The sequence below is a fragment of the Macaca mulatta genome, chromosome 1, assembly GCF_049350105.2.
Source record: "Macaca mulatta isolate MMU2019108-1 chromosome 1, T2T-MMU8v2.0, whole genome shotgun sequence".
Taxonomy (NCBI): domain Eukaryota; kingdom Metazoa; phylum Chordata; class Mammalia; order Primates; family Cercopithecidae; genus Macaca; species Macaca mulatta.
This window is the reverse complement of record NC_133406.1, coordinates 2,169,980-2,192,724: the sequence shown is the minus strand read 5'-3', so window position 1 is coordinate 2,192,724 and position 22,745 is coordinate 2,169,980. Positions and strand designations below refer to the sequence as shown.

The 22,745-nt window shown below is 39.1% G+C and overlaps 1 protein-coding gene across 9 annotated transcripts in view; it reads right to left on the bottom strand.

Annotated features, from left to right (window-relative positions):
- The window catches only part of AHCTF1 (AT-hook containing transcription factor 1), a 100,210-nt gene that overhangs the window by 7,250 nt on the left and 70,215 nt on the right, over window positions 1-22,745 (bottom strand). For 4 of the 9 annotated variants that reach the window (XM_015127953.3, XM_077997937.1, XM_001088135.5 and 1 more), the window contains exons 25-33: window positions 22,376-22,526; window positions 21,657-21,764; window positions 18,509-18,701; window positions 16,838-17,032; window positions 15,781-16,177; window positions 12,292-12,415; window positions 9,290-9,387; window positions 6,510-6,718; window positions 3,092-4,916 (exon numbers count right to left, since the gene is read on the bottom strand). In XM_015127953.3, the coding sequence (XP_014983439.1) occupies window positions 3,092-4,916; window positions 6,510-6,718; window positions 9,290-9,387; window positions 12,292-12,415; window positions 15,781-16,177; window positions 16,838-17,032; window positions 18,509-18,701; window positions 21,657-21,764; window positions 22,376-22,526 (3,300 nt within the window). Of the gene's footprint in view, window positions 1-3,091; window positions 4,917-5,378; window positions 5,513-6,509; window positions 6,719-9,289; window positions 9,388-12,291; window positions 12,416-15,780; window positions 16,178-16,837; window positions 17,033-18,508; window positions 18,702-21,656; window positions 21,765-22,375; window positions 22,527-22,745 lie in introns of all 9 variants that reach the window. The other 5 variants (XM_077997932.1, XM_077997946.1, XM_077997927.1 and 2 more) reach the window with 3 other exon arrangements.

Here is a 22,745-nt window from a genome sequence, read left to right as displayed (position 1 = left end):
AAGGTTGTATGATTTTCTGCCCAGCTAGTAACTGGCAGAAATGGGAGATCTCAATCCCAAGTTTCTTATCTCCTCCAATCCCATCATCTCATTCTAGAAGGTGCCTATTTCTAATATTAAAAAATCTGAAAGTAATTCAAATACCCAACAGAAGAGGGTTTAAACAATCTGTGGCATATTTGTGAGATGAAATGCCAATATGGAAAAAAAAATTACGTTTAAGATTTTGAAACATATATATATATTTATTTTTTTGGGGGGGGGTTCGGGGGGATGTGACAGGATCTCAGTCTGTCACCTGGGCTGGACCACAGTGGTGTGATGGCTCGCTGCAACCTCAACCTCCCGGGCTCAAGCCATCCTCACACCTCAGCCTCCCAAGTAGCTGGGACTACAGGTGCCAGCCACCATGCCCAAATCATTAAAAATTTTTCTTTTGTAGAGATGGGTTCCCACCAAGTTGCCCAGGCTGGTTGGATTTTGAAGAATATTTAAGATTAACTGGAGGCTGGGCAGAGTGGCTCATGCCTGTAATCCCAGCACTTTAGGAGGCCAAGGTGGGTGGATTATCTGAGGTCAGGAGTTTGAGACTAGCATGGCCAACATGGCGAAACCCTATCTCTACTAAAAACACAAAAAAATGACCTGGACATGGTGGCAGGCACCTGTAATCCCAGCTACTGGGGAGGCTGGGGCAGGAGAATTGTTTGAACCCAGGAGGCAGAGGTTGCAGTGAGCCAAGATCGTGCCATTGCACTCCAGCCTGGGTAACAACAGCAAAACTCCATCTCAACAACAACAAAAAAAGGAACTGAAAATGATCACGAAATAAGTAGGGAGAAAGAAGCAGAATGTATGCATGTACATAAACTGTAGGTTTTTAAAACCAACCACACATACGTATCTGGAACGAGATACAGGAAAATGTGAATAGCGATTCTTTCGATGGCTGGATTATATACTTCTGTTTTCTAGTTTTTGCTAAGTAGGCATGTATTGTTTTTGTTTTGAGACATGGTCTTGCTCTGTTGCCCAGGCTGGAGTGCAGTGGCACACGATCATGGCTCACTGCAGCCTCAAACTCTCAGGCTCAAGTGATTCTCCTGCCTCAGCCTCCCAAGTAGCTGGGACCATAAGCCCATGCCACCACGTCTGGCTAATTTTTGTACTTTTTGTAGAGATTTTTTTTTTTTTGCCATGTTGCTGCCATGTATTTTTAGTTTAACAGAAAACGGTTAAAATTAGTAGGTACAGAAATGAAAAATATGTAAAGATGACAAAAATCAGAATTACTGAGATGTTTGCTAGGCTCTAACAAAACAGCTCTCACTGTTGGTGTTTACTACATTTATCCAAGTCCTGAGGAGTGTATAAGTTATATGTTAACGACTTCCTGCCAATCAAATGATTTTCATTTTAACTTTTTTTTCTTTTTAACTTTTTAATAACATCCTAATAAAATGAACTTTAAAAGGTAACTAAAATATCACACATTCTGTCATTTCATTCTCCTTCATGCAAAACACAGGTATAACCATGCACACTTTTCTAACACCACGAAGAAATTAAGTTATACTACCAAAATCGAAGATCTAATTAAAAATTTTCTGAGTGAGGAGGGGAGAAGAGGATCCCCTATAGCCACAAATCATTTTTAGGACAAATGATCAATTGTTATGGGGAGAGGCATTTTCCTGGGCTCAAACTATATCAAGTACAACAAGTCATCTACTTTTTTATTTTTATTTTTTGAGACAGTGTCTCACTCTGTCACCCCGGCTGGAGTGCAGTGGCACAATCTCGGCTCACTGCAAGCTCTGCCTCCCAGGTTCACACCATTCTCCTGCCTCAGCCTCCCAAGTAGCTGGGACTACAGGCACCCGCCACCACGCCCGGCTAATTTTTTGTATATTTTTAGTAGAGACAGGGTTTTACCATGTTAGCCAGGATGGTCTTGATCTCCTGACCTCGTGATCCACCCGCCTCAGCCTCCCAAAGTGCTGGGATTACAGGCGTGAGCCACCGCGCCCGGCCAAGTCATCTACTTTATTTATAAGGTCCTGAGCTGCTTTGCTGAAATTCAAACATTAAACTGTAACTTAAACAATCAACTACATGGCCGGGTGCAGAAACAGAAACAAATTTTTTCTGTTTGTCTCCACAAACAGAAAAAATTAGCCAGGTCTGTAATCCCAGCTACTAGGCAGGCTGAGGTAGGAGAATCGCTGGAACCCAGGAAGCAGAGGTTGCAGCGAGCTGAGATCATGCCACTGCACTCCAGCCTGGGCAACAAAGCGAGACTCTACCTCAAAACAAAAAAAAAAAACAAAAAACACAAACCCTGTATTTTGTTTACCTAACCATTAACACTTTTACAGAGAGTTACTCTAATGGGATCTCTTCAGTCACACCAGTGTCTTAGCTTTTTAGACATGTTTTAAAGCACCCCCATGGACATTTTATCACTGCAGATCTATTGTGTATCTGTTTGTATACTTAACACATGTACGTGCTCCCTCTGGGGAGAGAGGTCACCCCTGTTGAGAAGGTCTGACCAACCAACCACAGTCCTCAGCTCACCAGTGACAATGAAGGATGGCCTCACTGAAGATGAGGGCATGCAGATGCACCAGTTTGTGGGCAACAGTGAATATGGATTGAAATAATTTATGTATCTTAATAAAAAGCTACTAGTGTTTCCCTTCAAAACAATTTCAGGTTGTGGATATCAGTGGGGTGTGAGCCAAATGCAGCAGTACTTGGGAGATTAAAAATACTGACTCTATTTTGGAAGAAACTAAAATTAAAAGTCACTTTTTTATAAAAGTCACAGAAGAGAAATTATACTATTCTAAAAAACAAATCTATGTTACTTGAGTTACAGGACTGAAGTCATGTTAACCATACTGAATAACTGAACTCAAACTTTGAAACATGAAACCTTTAAACTTTACTACTAAAAGATCAATTTTGGTTTGAGGGGGAAGGGGAAAAATTCCCTATAAAACCATTCTTAGGACAAATAATTAACCCAATTTTAAGCTGAAGAGTGAGTGAGATGAAAAACTGTTTTGCAGAGAAAGAAAAGTACCTTTTGCTTTCCTTGGAACTTCTGACACTGGAGAAAATAAAGGCTCACTGTTTGGTTCAGAAAGATCCGGCAACAAGATGGCCTTGCTAGACCGAGTCCTGGTGCTGCGGGATGATTTAGTGAAGGAAGCTGTGGCAAGCAGTCTTTCTTCTCGGTCATTTGTTTCTTTATGTGTCATTTCATCTGTGCGTTCTTCTGATACTGACTGTAATGAACCTTTTTGGCTTTGATTTTCAGTCTTTTTTGTAAGTTTTTTCTTAGAGCTCATCACCATCGAAAGTTCCTTATTTGGCACTAAAATGGATTTTCCTGAAGCTGGTTTTCCAACATCAGTATTTTCACTTTTAGCTGCGGTACTTCTTGTAGATCTCCTTTTAATGCTGGGAGCTTCTTTCTTCTTGGGGCTTCCCTCTTCCTTAACAGCCTTAGATCCTACATCTTCAGATGGATGGATTTTTCTTGGTCTACCACGTTTTCTAGGTATGGCAGACATATCCAATTCTGCTTGAAGACTCAACTGAGATGAGTCAAGGTTGGAGTCTTCCCTCACATCTGATGGACTAACTTCTCTCCCTCTGACCCGTCTAATACGTTTAATAGGCAGCTGCTCATCGCTGGATTTATCATCTGGCTTATTTCCTATATTTTCAGAAGCATCTAAATTAGCACTTCTTAATTTTCTGATCATTCGGCTAGGACTTGTTACGTTACTAACTTTTAGATCATTTATAATTTCAACACTTTCCTGACTTTCTACAGATCTTTTAATTCTTCTAGGAGTCCTTTTTGTAACAGATGAAACCGTAACTTCTTTTTTAATAGTTTCTTCAACTGCTGGTTCCAACAGCTGAGATGATTTTAATCTTTTTGATTCCCTACCTGTAGTGATCTGTAATTCTTGTTCCACAGAACTGGTATTTTCTAGTATGTCCTGATTAACTTCTTTCTTTCTCCTTCCTCTCCTAGGTGTAATAGGATTTTGAGATATTTGCTGGTTCTCAGATATTCCTTTGACATCAGAATAGGTGTTTTCAGAAGCTTCAGAAATTTCTTGTGGCTTCCTAGTTTTCTTCCTAACTGACTGCCCTGGCATCTTAGGAGTAGCAACATCTGCTGCTGCTTCCTGTTGTGTTGATTTGACATTCACGTTTTGGATACGTTGTCCTCTCGTATGAGTCTTGGAGGAAACCACGTCAACCTGGCTGACATTCAGAGTTACTGTGCTTGTTTCCTGAGCAGTCTTACATGCAGATTTGACTAACTTAGTGGGACACATTATGTTTTGGCTCACTAAAGGTATCGTTTCATGAATGGACTGTTCCATTGTATCTGAAGTAATTTCTTTACTTCTTGTGTCTTTAATTACATCTAGTAAATTTTCTGCAATTGCTACTTTAATAGGTTCAGGCACATATGGTAAAGTCTCTACTTTTTGGGACTTTTGGTCACTAGTTATGGCAGATGGCAAATCTGCAACTTGTCCATGATTATCATTTTCCCCACTGCATACAAGTTTTTCTTCAGTTGCTGTGTTAGCTGCTTTAGGTAACACATCAGATGATGCAAAATCGCCTGGCTCCACTTCTCCTTCTTCACCTTCCAATATCAAGGTAAAGTTACTTTGAGCCACAAAAAGTTCCCCATCTACTTCAGCAATGTCACACTCTGCAGTGTCCTTATTATCAGCTAAGTCACAAAACTGCTGGTCAATAGTATCAAAATTGTACTGAAGCTTAAGTGTTCCAGAGGGATACAACTCATTAAATGAAAGATTCCTAGCCTCTTCTCCTGAATCTTGAGCTTCAAGCTTTTCCTGTTCAATCACCTAAATGAATTAAAGATAAGAGACTGGTTAAAGAATTGTAATACATGTTTTAACTTGAAGCATACAGGCTTTTGATGACCCTTGGCTGTGTGCCTTTTAAAACATAAATTATATTTAATATGGCATATACTTATGGGTTTACTTTACAAAATTATCCCTTTAAGCAATCAGACTCTCATTCAGTCAAAATAACTAGAGAGAAAGATTTTGAGATTATGACTGAAATTTAACTAGAAATTCCACATTTCCCTGGCTAAAAAGACAGTCAACAAAAGCTTGAAAATTACGATGCTAACAGTTCTGAGAACATTTAAGAACTTATTCTGTTCTCACCCAAGAAAAAACGTTAGCCGGAGAAAACAACCCCCAAACTGTGTTTTAATGATATTCCCCAAATTACCTAACTATCCACACTTTTCTAAACAGCATGATCCCCATAAGGTTGAAGAACAATTCACCTACATAAGCTCCCTTGGGCTAGACTCAATCCTCTTCCCTTTGCTGGGGCTGCATAAACCATGAAATTCCTAAGGCTTTCAAGTTCAGTACCTCTCCTGCAAGGGTTTGGTGGAAGAAGGAATGGTCCTTGCATTTACCTTTTGGTAAGGGAAGGGGAGAAAAAGGAGGAGGCAGAAAGTAACAGAGAGATCTCCTGACCAAGAAGGTAGAACATTACCACCCACCTAGACAATGACATTTTCCCACTCCCCAAACATTCAGTGAGATGACAGATTGGAAATAACCTAGAAATGAGGATTCCCACTTAACACCATCCCCACAATTTTTATCAGCTTCCCAACTAAAGGAATTGGAACTTTACTCATCTATATGGCAGTGGGAATACTCATTAAGATGAGTATGGATAACTATGACATTTTTATGAGTTAAGAAACTTCCCAAATTCTAAACAATCAAATTTCTATAAATAATTAGAAGAGTTGGTTTTTTATCTCAAAATTTATTATATAAAAGTTGTCTGCTGGTAATAAAAGATTTGGCATAATTTTTTCTAAAAACTGTAAGTCATATTAAGTAGCAAAAAGTCCTTTTCCGAGTGTACGGATGTTCAGTACCAACCAGCTGACTATCATTCTCCCACAAGGATGCCTGGGGTAGGGGGAAATCCTGTTTAACTGTATCCATGTATTTTCAAATATATGATCTTACGACTAAAAAGACCTTTCATTTGAACCAGATCAGCAAAATTAAATTGATAAAACCATGGCTTAACACTTCCTTTTGGCTTTCACGAAAACCAATTTCTTTTTTTTTTTTCCCCCCGAGACAGGATTTTGTTATGTTGCCCAGGCTGGTCTCAAACTCTTGGGCTCAAGGATCCTCCCTCCTCAAACTCCCAAGTAGCTGGGACTATAGGCAACTGCCACAGCACCCACCTTGAAGGCCAATTTCTTAAAGGACGTGTTTTTATATTCCACAAAATACTTACACACTTATTTTTTGAACCCAGATTTTTATAAATAAGTTTTTACATAGCAGTCAAATAAATGAACGTGTTAGGTTTGAACTACTGTCTTGAAACAACTAAACCAAAACTGAAAGACTGACAAAGAAGTAAAAAATTAATTTTTTTACATGAATTTCTTGAGTATCAGGAGGGCTGTCAGAAATTGGAAGCTTTTCTTCTGGTAAGTTAACACTTTCTTTTAGTACATCAACTTCTACTTCATCATCTTCTTTTAAGTTCAGCACTACTTCCTGGTTAAGCCTGCGCTCAGAGATAATAGGACCTTCAGAGACAGTGAGCGAAGAGTTTCCACTATCACCAAGGATACCAGCCACAGCTGAAAGAAAAATGGGTGAATTTTTACATTTAAACTGATAAATCTACACACAATTAAGGAAGCAAAGAGAAAGGAAAAGGCTACACTGCACTTGAATAGTTATTAATAAACTATCACAATGACAGAAAGTCTGCGACTTCTTAAACAGTACACACCTTTCCACAGAGATAAAACAGCAAAATTTCACAGTTAAAACTGATAATGATAAATGATATCAGGAAACGTTTAATATGATGACCAACTGCTTCGAGGAAGTTCAGGTGCTTGTTCCTTATTAATCTGAAAACTGTATTTACCAGGTGACTACCAGACAACCAGTTATCCCTGTAGACTAATTATAGAATTACATGAGAGACATGCAATCTGGGCTTTGATATGACTAGGAAAAAGAATGAATCTCTTTTGGCAGAAAGCATCCAAATGGGTACAAATACACTCTACTACTTAAAAAAAATAATTTTTGGGCTCACTTAAATTCCTTCTTTCGTCTTCCTCTTTGCTAAAGTTTAATATGTCATTAACAATCATAGGTGATATTAATATTTGGGTGTAAAGTTTATGAATGACACAAAATACTACAAGGGGGGAAAATAACAATTAAAAATCCTTTAGTGCTGAACAACAACAAAAAATCAATAAAGCACAAAAATAAAAGATGAACTAGGAAAAAATATTTCTACACTTTCAATGGAAAATGGGGCTGTTATCCCTATCATGTGAATAAAATGAAAAATGTTTTCCTGTTTGGCAAAAAGACAACGATGAAAAAAACCACTTTACGGGCTTCTTATCAAATACATAAAAGTAGTATACAAACTATTGGATACAACAATAAAATATTAAAAATCTGGCCAGGCGTGGTGGGTCACGCCTGTAATCCCAGCACTTTGGGAGGCCGAGGCAGGTGGATCACGAGGTCAGGAGATCGAGACCATCCTGGCAAACATGGTGAAACCCCGTCTCCACTAAAAATACAAAAAAATTAGCCCGGCGTGGTGGTGGGCACCTGTAGTCCCAGCTACTCGGGAGGCTGAGGCAGAAGAATAGCGGGAACCCGGGAGGTGGAGCTTGCAGTGAGCCAAGATCGCGCCACTGTACTCCAGCCTGGGTGACAGAGCGAGACTTGTCTCAAAAAAATAAAAATAAAAATAAAAAGTCTGTACACACTTCTGGACCCAACAAGTCCATGGTTAGGAATCTACCCAAAAGAAACACTGATACAGAATGTAATGTGCAAAGACACAAGAATATTTACTGCAGAAACAGCAAAATGAACCCCAAAATGGTGACTGGCCCAAATGTTCAGAAATAAGCAATTAGTTAAGCATGTAACATCTTCACTACAGAACACTGTTAGAGCTGTTAAAAACAACAGGATTAATTTATATTCCTGACAGAAAAATGTCTTAAATAATAAATGTACTGATGATTATTTCTAACAGCTAACATTCACTAAACTTCAGGTACCAAGCGCTACACAAAACACTTTACATGCAAGTGGCTTAATCCTGACAACTCTATGAAATGGGTATTAATAATACTTCCATTTAAAACTTTTAAAATTTTACCAACAAAAAAATAGAGGTATAAGCCCCTGAGTGCAGAACTGGGTTAGGAACTCAAACATTCGGGTTCAGGCGCCTGCACTCTTTAGGCACCATCGTGTCTCCTCTTTCAACATATCGGGGGAAATGTGCACAGAAAACAGAAATTCAGGAAAGAGACTTTAGTTAATTATGGACCCCTAAAATGGGTGATGGGCTTTTTACTTTACATGTTAGACAATTCTCTCTGGATTACTCTGTAATCATGTATTACCTTAATCATGGGACAAAAACAAGCCTGCTGAAGCGTTCCCTAAGCCCCATTCATAATGTACCGGGAACAAAGCCGTAACAGTTGAGAGCGTGGGCTCCTGAGTCAGGTAACAACTATGTCACAGTATAGTGCTGTGAGGACTAAATGGTAATAGATACAAGATGATCAGACCAATTCTGGGCACAGACATTCAAGGTGTCTGCTTCCCCTGAATCCAACTGCAAGCTCCTTAAAAACCTATCTTCCTCATGTCTGTATAGCCTGAGAATAGGCCTTCACAAAAATGTTCACTGGGCTTAAAAAAAAAAATTCCATATATTTGTTAATTTTCCTGGAGCATATTCAGTCATTTGTGACTATTTTCTAATAATGAAAAGTCAACCGTGGCCTTAAGTTATCACAAACACAAAATAAAAACTCTTCTGAGTCCAAGAAGATCAAACAGCAGGGATGCATTTGGCTGTGGACTAGTAATTTACTTTGTTCTTTTTTCATATTTTTTGTGGAAAATATGTCCACAAAAACCATTCTAAGACTTTCAATATTAGAGCCACAGAATGCCTTACAAGCAACCCACTGTCTGACAGCTTATACATCTTAGAATACTTCTATGCCAGGAAAGCTGACCAGAGAGAGGAATAACTGAGGAAGAAAAAATCTGAACAACAGAATAGATTATTTTGTTCTAAGAATAGAAAACTCTTCACTCAAAACACAAAAATGGAATAATCCTAAAGTCAAAATAATACATACATTTATTGTCATTTGCTCTAATTGCAGAGGTGTAGGTTTCAACAGATGTTAATCCTTCATCCAACACTGGTAGCTTGGACTTCTGGGTGAACATTTTCCTTTAGAAAAAGAAATACATACCTTAGTGTGTAAGAAGATCCCATCTGCTTTAACCCGCTTTAGTCCCACTGCCCAGCCTGTCATTTTGGTGATGTAAACTGAGGTTCAGAGAATTCATTACAACTCAAGCTCATTCTGAACAATCATAGAAAATTTAAAAGTGAATTCAGAAACAATGCTGTACTTGTTTTCCCCATTTTCTAATGTTTCTGGCAACAATGGCATGGCCTTAAAGTAGAAATGAAATGATTTTAAAATGCCTGTCAGTATACATTATATTTAAGCCAATTTTTAATAATCTGTGGCCACAGTCTTCAAATAAGTCTGTCAAATATTATGGAATATTTTTTATGAACTCAGTAGAGGCAAGGCAATATTTTAATGCTACCTGGAAAGACTATGATAAATGACTCAGAATAAGAGACCAATGAAACCTGTATTAATCCATATGATGAAAATAAATCCTGGAATATGATGACAGTGTTCCTTTAATATTCTAATCTGACCTTTCTCAAAACCCAATTAAAGCATGCTAATTTTAAAAATTAGGACAAATAGTATTTTAAAGTAAATTCAAGAAAAAGGTAAAGTAACAGTGATACATCACCACAAAATATCAAATAAGCTTACATTTTAAAAGGAACTAGTTAGCCAAGATAGTGAATACACACCTGGGTTCTCACTGATAATTCTCATGTGATTCCTTCTCATGTGACTGTTTTTTTTTTTTTTTGAGACGGAGTCTCGCTCTGTCACCCAGGCTGGAGTACAGTGGCCGGATCTCAGCTCACTGCAAGCTCCGCCTCCCGGGTTTACGCCATTCTCCTGCCTCAGCCTCCCGAGTAGCTGGGACTACAGGCGCCCGCCACCACGCCCGGCTAATTTTTTTTTTGTATTTTTAGTAGAGACGGGGTTTCACCGTGTTAGCCAGGATGGTCTTGATCTCCTGACCTCGTGATCCGCCCGTCTCGGCCTCCCAAAGTGCTGGGATTACAGGCTTGAGCCACCGCGCCCGGCCATGACTGCTCTTTGCTTTGCAATTGTTGCAATTATCCATCAAAGCCATTGCAATAAATAACACTAGTTTTCATTAAAATTCAAAAAACATTACAACAAAAACATAATTTGGATAATCCTTTCATATTGGCTTCTCCTACTTTTTCCATGCAGGCCTGGCAAAGATTCCAGCTAACCTAGATTTCTCTTTTCAGGCGTAAAGCATGTGATTTAGTTCAGGGTACGAGGGGTAACTATCATGACACTGAATTGTATAGGCGGTCTCATAAGTCCCGTTCGTTATTTATAAAGTAATGAACCATTTATAACGTTGTAAGTTATGTTCCGTGCCGGTTAATTTTACTAAGTCACCCCCTTCCTCCCACTTGATAATTGAAGCCGCCCCTTTTTTGCATCCTCTACAACGTGTTGTTCAAAGTGCTGACATGCAGTCGGTGTCAGGCTTGCAATGAGATAAGGAGCTCTTGCCAGAAAGTGAACCAACTGCTTCACTAATCATACTCATCAGTCCAGCTGACTTTCCGTAAAGGAAGCAGTGCACTGATTTCTATTCCAAGGCAAGCTGTTTATCTTGTTGCAGAACATAAACTGACACTCCCAACAATCTGCTTGACCACACTTTGAATAAGTCACCTAGTAAACTGTCAATGAAAATTATTTGAGAATATAATGTTTCAACTAGTCCTCAAAAAACACAAACTTAGGCCGGGCGCGGTGGCTCACGCCTGTAATCCCAGCACTTTGGGAGGCCGAGGCGGGTGGATCACAAGGTCAGGAGATCGAGACCATCCTGGCTAACACGGTGAAACCCCGTCTCTATTAAAAAATACAAAAACTAGGCCGGGCGCGGTGGCTCAAGCCTGTAATCCCAGCACTTTGGGAGGCCGAGGCGGGCGGATCACAAGGTCAGGAGATCGAGACCACAGTGAAACCCCGTCTCTACTAAAAATACAAAAAATTAGCCGGGCGCGGTGGCGGGCGCCTGTAGTCCCAGCTACTCAGGAGGCTGAGGCAGGAGAATGGCGTAAACCCAGGAGGCGGAGCTTGCAGTGAGCTGAGATTCCACCACTGCACTCCAGCCTGGGTGACAGAGACTCCGTCTCAAACAAAAACCAAAAAACAAAGAAAACACACAAACTTAAGAGTCATGTATTGACCAGATGGAAGGAAATAAAACTGTCTGTCATCTCCCCTGCGTTCTACTTTGGTCTACCTATGAAGACTCCTGTGCCTGATCATCCTGAAACCACAGGAAAGCAGAGGGCACAGAGGTATGCACAGCTGTGAGTGAAATTTTGGTCTTCAACAAAAACAGAATCACCAGAGTTCTGCCTCAATTTATCATGTCTCTGTATATTTCCGAAATGTCTAGCAGCCAGCACTGCAAAATTTCATAGTAACTACTAAATAACATACAACTGTACAACTAAATTTCTTTTAAAACAGCCAACATTAGGCCGGGCGCGGTGGCTCTCGCCTGTAATCCCAGCACTTCGGGAGGCTGAGGCGGGCGGATCATGAGGTCAGGATATTGCGACCATCCTGGCTAACACATGAAATCCCGTCTCTACTAAAAAATACAAAAAAAAAAATTAGCCGGGCATGGTGGTGGGTGCCTGTAGTCCCAGCTAATCCGGAGGCTGAGGCAGGAGAATGGCGTGAACCCAGGAGGCGGAGCTTGCAGTCAGCTGAGATCGCGCCACTCACTCCAGCCTGGGCGACAGAGCGAGACTCCGTCTCAACAACAACAACAAAAAAACCCATTACCAAAATGGAGACGTTAAAGATCTAAGTGAGATCTAACAAGCACAGAATATTTTATTTCTGGTTCACGATTTCATTAAATTTCTTTTAAAAAGTATTTGAATTTTTCTCCATCAACTTACCCTTCATAGACTGATGGTGCACAAAGAGAAGCTTCAATTCCTTGAACAGGGCTTAAGTGATTCAATTCTGAAAATGCCTCTGCTGCAACTAAGAGATCCTTTGTTTCTGCATCTTCTAAATGGCCTATAAGTCATACAAATAAGAATATTATTTATGCTAAATATTTAGTGATTACTGATAGTCTTGCATTATTACTTTTTAAAAAGTTGTTGGGTCTGCTTTTTTGTTCTTTTAGGTTTGCTGCTGTATTATCAGACTGCTAACACTTTCTTTTTTTTTTTTTTTTTGGAGACGGAGCCTCGCTCTGTTGCCCAGGCTGGAGTGCAGTGGAGCGATCTTGGCTCACTGCAAGCTCTGCCTCCTGGGTTTATGCCATTCTCCTGCCGCAGCCTCCCGAGTAGCTGGGACTACAGGCACCTGCCACCATGCCCTGCTAGTTTTTTTATTTTTAGTAGAGATGGGGTTTCACCGTGTTAGCCAGGATGGTTTCGATCTCCTGACCTCGTGATCCGCCCGCCTGGGCCTCCCAAAGTGCTGGGATTACAGGCGTGAGCCACCGCGTCTGGCCAACACTTTCTTCTTTGAATTCTCTGAACCTAGCTCAAAAGCCCCCCCCTTAACCTCTCGCTTTTTACTTTTTGCTGAACAGGCACTAATGCAACTGTTTTACATATATTAACTCACTTAATCCTCAACATCCAAGAAAGTAGGTAAGAAAACTGAAGCCTAAGGTTATACTGCCTATCCCAGCTCATGAAGCGTACTCAGTAAGTAGCCGAGCTAGGATTCAAAACTAGCTTGCTTCACTCTAGAGTTTGTGTTTTATGAAACTCCACCTACCACAAAAACAAAACAGATTTCTGGCCGGGCGCGGTGGCTCAGGCCTGTAATCCCAGCACTTTGGGAGGCTGAGGCAGGCAGATTATGAGGTCAGGAGTTCGAGACCAGCCTGACCAACGTGGTGAAACCCACCTCTACTAATACAAAAATTGGTCAGGTGTGGGTGCGCATGCCTGTAAGCCCAGCTACTCAGGAGGCTGAGGCAGGAGAATCACTTGAACCTGGGAAGCAGAGGTTGTGGTGAGCCGAGATCGCACCATTGTACTCAAGCTTGGGCAACAAGAGTGAAACTCCGTCTCAAAAAAAAATACAGATTTCTATTTGAGACTGCCTCATATTGTAAGAATAATCAGTGAAGATAATGCTATGAACATTCTTTTAATAGCTACCATTTAAACATGTTAGTAGAACAAGGCACATCTAAAGAGCAATGTAGGCCAGGAGCAGTGGCGCATGCCTGTAATCCAGCTGCTTGGGAGGCTGAGGCAAAAGAATTATTTGAAACCCGGGAGGCGGAGGTTGCAGTGAGCTGAAATAGCCCCACTGTACTCCAGCCTGGGTGACAGAGCAAGACTCTGCCTCATATAAATAAGGCAGTGTAAATTTCTAGACATATGCTATTTATGGCATGGCGCTAAAGTTCTTAGAGCAATTAATAATGCCCATGCTTACTAAGTAAAGATATCATAGTCCAAACTTCAGTGGACTCTCATCTTAAACTGCTTAAGATGCAGATTTTTATGTAAGTATGTGGTTTTACAGCTTTAGAGTTAGGAGTTACCTTTAAATAACCTTGTTAAAACTGTGTGTAGGGTAAGAAACATATAAATAGGCTGTTTTCTGATCCACCAATTCTAGGTCAAGTCTTTCCCCCTAACTAGGGTTCCCCTGGCCCTCTTGTTAACCAAACTGGATTATAAGGGTTTGTCAATATAGTCCACCATACTCTATGTGACAAGGGAGCAGGTGCCATTTCTACCTGACTCCCTGTTTGATCTTCAACACCCAGAAAAAACACAGAAGGAGCTAACAGGAATACATACATTAGGAACTCAAAACATTTTTTGATAGGTAGAAGAATATGAAGATAATAAATTCATGAGCCACTGAACTAGTTTTTTTTTCTTTTTGAGACAGGGTCTCATTCTGTTGCCTGGGCTGGAGTACAATGGCGCAATCACAGCTCACTGCATCCTCAACCTCAACCTCCTGCGTCCAAGCAATCCTCCCCTCCGGACACTAGTCCCTAGTGTCCAGAGTAACTGGGACTACAGGTGCAGGCCACGATGCCCAGCTAATTTTTTAAAATTTTTGTAGAGATGGGGTCTCCCGAGTAACTGGGACTACAGGTGCAGGCCACGATGCCCAGCTAATTTTTTAAAATTTTTGTAGAGATGGGGTCTCCCGAGTAACTAGGACTACAGGTGCAGGCTACCATGCCCGGCTAATTTTTTAAAATTTTTGTAGAGATGGGGTCTCCCAAGTAACTGGGACTAAAGGTGCAGGCCACCATGACCAGCTAATTTTTTAAAATTTTTGTAGAGATGGGGTCTCCCTCTGTTGTCTAGGCCGGTCTTGAACTTCTGGGCTCCCAAAGTGCTGGTATTACAGGCGTGAACCACTGTACCCAGCCTGAACATTTATTTTCATTATCCAGTAATTATTTTGGAGGTGAGGACGGAGAGTAGAATGGAATTCTAGAAACGTAAGACTGCTGGATAAGTTTAAAATTGCGATTTGGCAGGGCGCGGTGGCTCACACCTATAATCCCAGCACTCTGGGAGGTCAAGGAAGGTGGATCACAAGGTCAGGAGTTCAAGACCAGCCTGGCCAACATGGTGAAACCCCGTCTCTACTAAAAATACAAAAATTAGCCGGGTGTGGTGGTGGGTGACTGTAGTCCCAGCTACTCAGGAGGCTGAGGCAGGAGAATCGCTTGAACCCGGTTGCGGGGGAGGGGAGGTTGCAGATCGCGCCACTACACTCCAGCCTGGGCAACAGAGTGAGACTCCATCTCCAAAAAATAAATACATAAAAATTGTAATAATTTGTTCTGTAAAGTTATTTCTTATAACTACTGGAAGGACTTTCAAGTCAGACAATGGCATCTTACGTTTCCTTCCTTAAATACTATTATTCTTTTCTAAATTTCATGGCCAAATAAAAAATGTAACACCTAAGTTCTCCTCTGAAATCTCATACCTACTCATGAAGCAAGGTAAGCCACACTTTTTAAGCCGAAAGAGTAAGATCTGTGCATTATGTCTAGGAACTAGAACACTGTGAGCATATAATATTTAACTCTGACGCTTTCTTTTTGAGACAGGGTCTTGCTCTGTCATGCAGGCTAAAGTCCAGTGGTGCAATCACAGCTCAGTGAGGTTTCAAACTTCTGAACACTCCCACCATGCCTGGCTAATTTTTAAATTTTTATTTTGTAAAGACAGGGCCTCGCTATGTTGAACAGGCTGGTGCTGAACTCCTGGGCTCAAGCAATCCTCCAACCTCAGCCTCCCAAAGTGCTGAGATTACTAGCATTAGCCACAGTGCCTGGCTATGATGCTTTTCTTATGGTGGAAAAAATTCTATTATAAACTTTATTGAGGGACATTAATAACAATTTGGAGTATTCAGAAATGAGTTCTTACCCATTTGTTTCTGCAGGTCTGAAGGAGTTACTTCTGACGCAAATGCATCTTTATCTCCATCCTTTTCAGTTTGTTCAGTTACATTAGTAGTTAGTGCAGTGGAAGAGCTTTTGGGCTTACAGACTCTGAAAACAGTCTCTTCAAGGTCTTCCGGTGATGGGGCATCCTGATACTCTAAGGTAGTCTCATCGGATGTGATTGAAACACTGCTGTTTCCTTTGCTCACATCCAGTTTCTCTAAACTTTGTGACCCCACATCCATTTCTTGATGCTCCTTTTCAGGGCTGTTCAGGAAAAAAGATGTGGTCCTATCTTTGCTCTTCAGCCATTCAGTTTCTGCTGGAACTGTACATTTTTTAGGCGTAGTAAATACTTCTAATTTGCTATCATCTGCAGCCTGTAAAGTAAGATTTTGAAAACAAAATAATTAATAAATATCACAGTTAAGTCTAGTCCTAAGCTACCCATCCCAGTCATACCCACGCTTTCTTTGCTGTTTTTATCCAAACTTTCTCCTTAATAAAAATTCATTTATTCTAAATCCATTCTCTTCTGGTACATAAAAGTTAATGGTGGCTAATGTTTCCCTAATTGGTAATATACCAGTATTTTCAGAAGACTAAAACACAGAACAGGCTAGATGACCAATAGTCACTGAAAGGTTCCTATTAATCTACAGTGGATCTAAAGACACACCCTCCTAAATATACAACCAGCTAGAAACAACACAGTATAAGGTAAAAACAAACATAAAAGAAGGACTAAAAACTAGGAAGGACTAAAAACTAGTCCCAATTCTACCACCATATATCTAGTTGACTACAGCCAACTTGGTGCTTCTGAGCCCTATTTATCTGTAAGATGACGTGTTTGGTTTAGCCAATGGCCCCAGTGTTTCTTTCAGAACTAACCTTTCCTGATTTCATTACTAGCTACAAGGTTATATACGAAAATCTATTGTAGTATTTAAAAAATTGATTTATGTAACTTTTTACTTGTCAGAGCTAATATATTCTTATTAAAAAATGTCTTTTCTCCCAATTATTATCAAACTTACTCCAGGAATCCATTTTGAGTTGACATCTTCTTCCACAAATGAAATTCTAGTTTCTTTAAGTCGTTGAGGAGACCTTCCAGGTGATGGAGAGGGAGATGCTAAAGGTGTTGATCGAAGAGCAGACCTCAGGATGGACTGAGGAGTGAACTCAGAAAATCCAGAAGTAGTAACTGACATGGCCAAACTTTTAGCTTTCTATGGTAAAGAGCAAATGGAATTACACCATGAAAAGTGGTTATATAAAAACAGACTGGGTCAACTGAGTCACAATAGTGGTTATATTCTCATCTCCATTAACGTATCAACAGAAATATTTATTCCAGATTTCTGCAAAGAAAATACAAAATTCTTCCAGAGCTTTTTATATGTAAGTCTACGAAACATAAAGCTGCATCCATAATTTTTCTAAAAGCATTATTTCCAACCTAAATTCAACTAAAAAATAAAGTGCCAATTAGTAAGATAAATTACTTAACATTATAGAATTATACAAATCTATTACAGAAAACTACAGTAAGACTGTAGTATGTTTCAGAAAAAAAAATTTCATCACACAAATCCAATAATAACCAAATTATGTATCAGAATCCTCTGAAGATTTAGTATAATGAATACAAATAATCTGAAATTAGCATGTAAATTTATTTAGTAGAGATAATTCCTTCACTTAGCCTCTAAAGGTCTAGTAAACAAATTACTGAATCCCATTAGATTATAATAAATTCTGTTAGACATGTTACAAGATCATAACAATTCTTTTTTCTAGACTATTCTGGCAGCAAGTATAAAATTACTCCAATTTCATTTCATTTGAACCTAGCTGCAGAGGATACAAAGTGGATTTTTTTTTTTGACAAATGAAGAAAAATACTATACTGAATATTAACTTATTGAAACCTAATCTTTTCAACTTATTTTAATAACTATTTTAGGAAGAGCATTAATTGAGGTATCTTTTATTCAACTTGAAAAATAAGGATTCCCTAGCTTCGCTATAAATGCTTGATATCCAAACAGAGAACCGAGGGACAATGGGGAGGGGTGAGGGAGAAAGAAAGCTTCTGGGTTTCAATCCAGAACATTAGTCAAGGGGCTAGGAAGATAGTATGTTAAAAAAAAAAAACTTTTAAAATGGAAAGGTTTAAAAAGACCACCACTAGCAGATATCACAAGTTGAGTGCTGTGATTTCTCAGCTAATAACTTATGAGATGGGAAAAGGCAATTTAAAGAGGGATACCAAAGTAGGAAGGAGTAACAGTTTTGTCAAAGGAGTCAAAGAATTTAAATAAATACAAATAAACCGAAGAAGTAAATAGCATTTGATAGAAGAAATAACAGCATAATGATATCAGAAATGGAGCTTATGTAAAAATAAAAACAAACAAACTCAAGAACCTGAAAGTATTACAAATGACAAAGGCAAATTTGCAATAACCACACAGAACCTTATATTACATTTAAGAAAATAAATGTAATTGTTAACTTTAAGCAGGAAGGGATAAATTTAATCAGCTCTGTTTTTAGAAGATGTGAAAATATAAAAAGATGCTTAAAGCATTTCCCAGCACTCCCCAAAAGTATCAGTTATAAATTGCTTATTTTTCTCCTTGCTACTTGAAAAATAAGAGCAATCCAGTTTCATTGTGAATGCTAGATGCATAAATACTAACCTTAACTACAAGAGGAGTTTCAAGCAAATGTAATTCTGAAGTCCTGGAGACAGCCTGAGGTGATCCTTTTAATTGTGAACTTGAGGACAGTGAACGGGATACTAGGTACAAAGGAGATTTCACGGAGCATTGCTGAATAAACTCCGAACACTGAGAAGGCTGGGGGACAGGCTGAACAACCAAATCTAGCAGTCTGTAATCAGAATGTGCATTTATTGAGTTATACTGAAAAACCAAAAGAATTTAGTACCCCATTTAATCAGACCTCTATATTCACTGGTAACTATGACAGCCACATGCAAATACAAATTCAGTCAAGTATATTAATGTAATCCAAAGTGCCACCATGCATTCAAAAAGTCAGAAAATTATTCATAGCAAAACAGAATTAAGAATTGCATGTAGCAACTGATTTTTAAAAGGAGTTTGTGTCGTCCTCCTTCCCTTTACCTACATTTACTGAGCTCTCGCTATGTGCCTAGCATCTATTTTCAAGTGAAGATGAACTGCCAATTATTTAAAACACTAAGAAAAACAGGACAAAGCTTCCCTGGCAATTCATTTACTACAATTCATTAACATGCAAAATATCCATTCACTTACATGTAATACATATAATGAAAACTGGTTCATTTTGCCTTTATGGTTCTGATTACAATAAAGACTAGACTGACCAGCCCCTCCCCACAACCAAAAGTTAACTTTTTCAAATCAGTGAGTTTGGTGACAAAGTACAACGTTAAGACTCTACTACAAGGTTTTCCGTAATGTCCTAGTCCCAGTGATAAAACTGATCCCACTGATTACTTGTGGTGAGCATGTATAATCCAAGTAAGTTTTAGAGTTTAATATACAGATAAATTTCAACTCAAAAGTCGAGTTTTCAGGTGGTCATTTTTGGTGGACCATTTGCACAGGTCACTCTTTTCTCGATTTCCTAATAAACAGTCTATCTTCTGGTTGTATTTCCTAGCAGTAAAAACAATCCCTTTTTATTTCCCCCAAATGCCAACACGGCTCACCTGAGAATAACCAGAAAAGCAGAGTGTGCTCTGGAGCCCAGAAACACAAACTTGTAGTTGCAGGACCCTCTTTGTCATCCTATCTATCAGGGCGGTGTGGAGCCCAGAAACACAAACTTGTAGTTGCAGGACCCTCTTTGTCATCCTATCTATCAGGGCGGTAGACCCACACAGGTGACAGTGGGGAAATATTTAAAGGTCTTCCCACTTGTTATTCTGTATCAAACACAGCTTTTAGATTTCTACCAAACCAAGAATATTCAATGTCTAGAAATGCTAGACATTTCTTTTCTTCTAGATTCTCTTCTTTCTCTATCTCATTTGCATTTAAATTCTGTAGTTGGATTCAATTCAAACTTGGAAAATAGTTTGTTCACTTTTATACTGAGCCATCCCAAAGGAACATTGTTAAATGTTTGCATTGTGTTAATATTTATGTTTAAGGTACCTATTTATGAATGACTGCTTCTCAAAAGCAAGGACTGTGCAACAAAAGCAACCTACCAAGTCAAAGCAAAACTCCTGCATCAACGAGACTTAGTATTTTAACATTAAAGCTTCTAAGGAAAACCTTCTTAAGGTATTTTCTAAATGAAATGTGAAATATTGCACTAGGTCTCAGGTCTTCAATCCTGAGACCAAATATTCTTTCAGAACTAACCTTTTCTGATGTCATTACTATCTGCAAGGTTATATACAAAAATCTACACTGGTATTTAAAAAATTGATTTATGTAACTTTTTACTTGTTAGAGCTAATATATTTTTTTACTATAATCCATATAAAGAATGCATCCTATATCACATAAAAATATCAATTTCATAAATTAGCACTTTAGCCTTACTATATGATGTACCCACGGATGTTATCTATTTCGCTGTATTTCATTGCAAGATATACTGTCTACCCAGTAATGCAAACTCAGTATGAAAAACACATAAAGTAAATATTCAAAACCCAATTGGCTCTCTTCCATCTGAGCTAATGCTGGCTTTAAAAAATTCTCGTAACACGGCCGGGTGCGGTGGCTCAAGCCTGTAATCCCAGCACTTTGGGAGGCTGAGACGGGCGGATCATGAGGTCAGGAGATCGAGACCATCCTGGCTAACACGGTGAAACCCCGTCTCTACTAAAAAAATACAAAAAACTAGCCGGGCGAGGTGGCAGGCGCCTGTAGTCCCAGCTACTTGGGAGGCTGAGGCAGGAGAATGGCGTAAACCTGGGAGGCGGAGCTGGCAGTGAGCTGAGATCCGGCCACTGTACTCCAGCCTGGGCGACAGAGCAAGACTCCGTCTCAAAAAAAAAAAAATTCTCATAACACTTCTTTAAGGACCTGAGGCCATTAAAAATCCTTTCAACCTTTAAAATATGTCTATTATTACACTCTATACTTTTGGCCTCAGTTCTTTCTATGATCTTACCTCAAGTATCTTTTTCTTAATATCAAAAATTCAGATAATCTTGTAATGATTATCTATAATCATTATAAATACTTTAAACAATGTAATTTTGTCCATGATAAAACAAAAAATTTGCAATGATCCTGGGCATATTAATAATAATCAATACATTAAGATACATACTCTGTTCTCTGTGGTAGATAATTATGAACACTTTTCAACTAACCAATGCTCGTAAGTAAATACTTGCAATCACAATTTCATCTTGGATACAAAACTTCAAGTTAACTATTTTTGTAACACCACAGGTAAGATGTGAAAGTGCTGCATCTGAAGCAACACAAGACATTTTAGTAGGCAATGCTGAACAGAAGAAAGCTTCAGTGAGCTACCCAAGATTAATTTGTAACTAAGTATAAAAACAACCTTCATTTAGAGGTCTAGTAACAAGGAGGTAACAAGGAAAGTAAGTTAATAGTTTGCTCATGAGACAAACTTCACTCCTGTCCACTAAGCAGTCTGAAATTATTAAACAAATGTTTTAAGTACACTACCTGATGTAAAATTTCCTAAAATTACTGCTGCCCAAAGTATAATAAAAAGCAAACATTAAAATATTCATTTAATAATTTAAGATAGTCTATAAAATGTTAAAGATAATTAAAAATTATAATTGTAATTACCAACTAACATTGTGTCTCTAAGAATGATTTAATAAATTCTTACCTAGAAATTTTTTGTGATGCTTTTGAAATTGGTGTTCCAAAAAACGCCTCAGGCAGCTCTGGAGCTGGGAGTGAATACACTATAGGAGATGGTTCTTCTATTTTTGAACTACAAAAATAAAGATTTAACTTCTAATGTATCACAAGGAGCACTGGTAACAAGTGGATTAGATGGGAGAACAAAGGGTTTTCATTTTTTTTTTACTTTGTACATTTCCGCATTGCTTACAAATAACAATGAACATTTCACCTTTTTTTTTTTTTTTTTTTTTTTTTTGAGACGGAGTCTCGCTCTGCCGCCCAGGCTGGGGTGCAGTGGCCGGATCTCAGCTCACTGCAAGCTCCGCCTCCCGGGTTCACGCCATTCTCCTGCCTCAGCCTCCTGAGTAGCTGGGACTACAGGCGCCGCCACCTCGCCCGGCTAGTTTTTTGTATTTTTTAAAGTAGAGACGGGGTTTCACCGTGTTAGCCAGGATGGTCTCGATCTCCTGACCTCGTGATCCGCCCGTCTCGGCCTCCCAAAGTGCTGGGATTACAGGCTTGAGCCACCGCGCCCGGCCGAACATTTCACTTTTAAAGGTTTTTAAAAATTCTTCTAAGAAACAGAGTTTATCTTTTTTACATACACTAACACTAATAAACTTAGGCAATGAGAGTGGATGCTGATGTCCAGTAAAGATTAACAAGCAGCGTGACCATGAAACATGTAAGAAAACATACCTATTGTAAGGTGTGGTGCTACTTATAGGTTCTTTGCTTGCCCAGACTTCTCCAATTTTAGATAACACATTGTTGATGAAAACAGATCTTGTCAACACAGTTCCTGTTACAACTTGCTTTGGAACTGCTGATAATGGCTTGGGTCTAGAAACTGTAAAATGAAGAATGTTAGAATTAACTGCATCTCTAACAAACAGGATTTTAATAAAAGCATATGAAAGAATGATTACAAAAAACAACCACACATTACGTGGTAAGAGTAGCTAAAAATTATATATATAATTTTTGTTTTTTTAAGACCAGTCTTGCTGTCACTCAAGCTGGAGTGCAGTGGCATGATCTCGGCTCCCTGCAACCTCTGCCTCCTGGG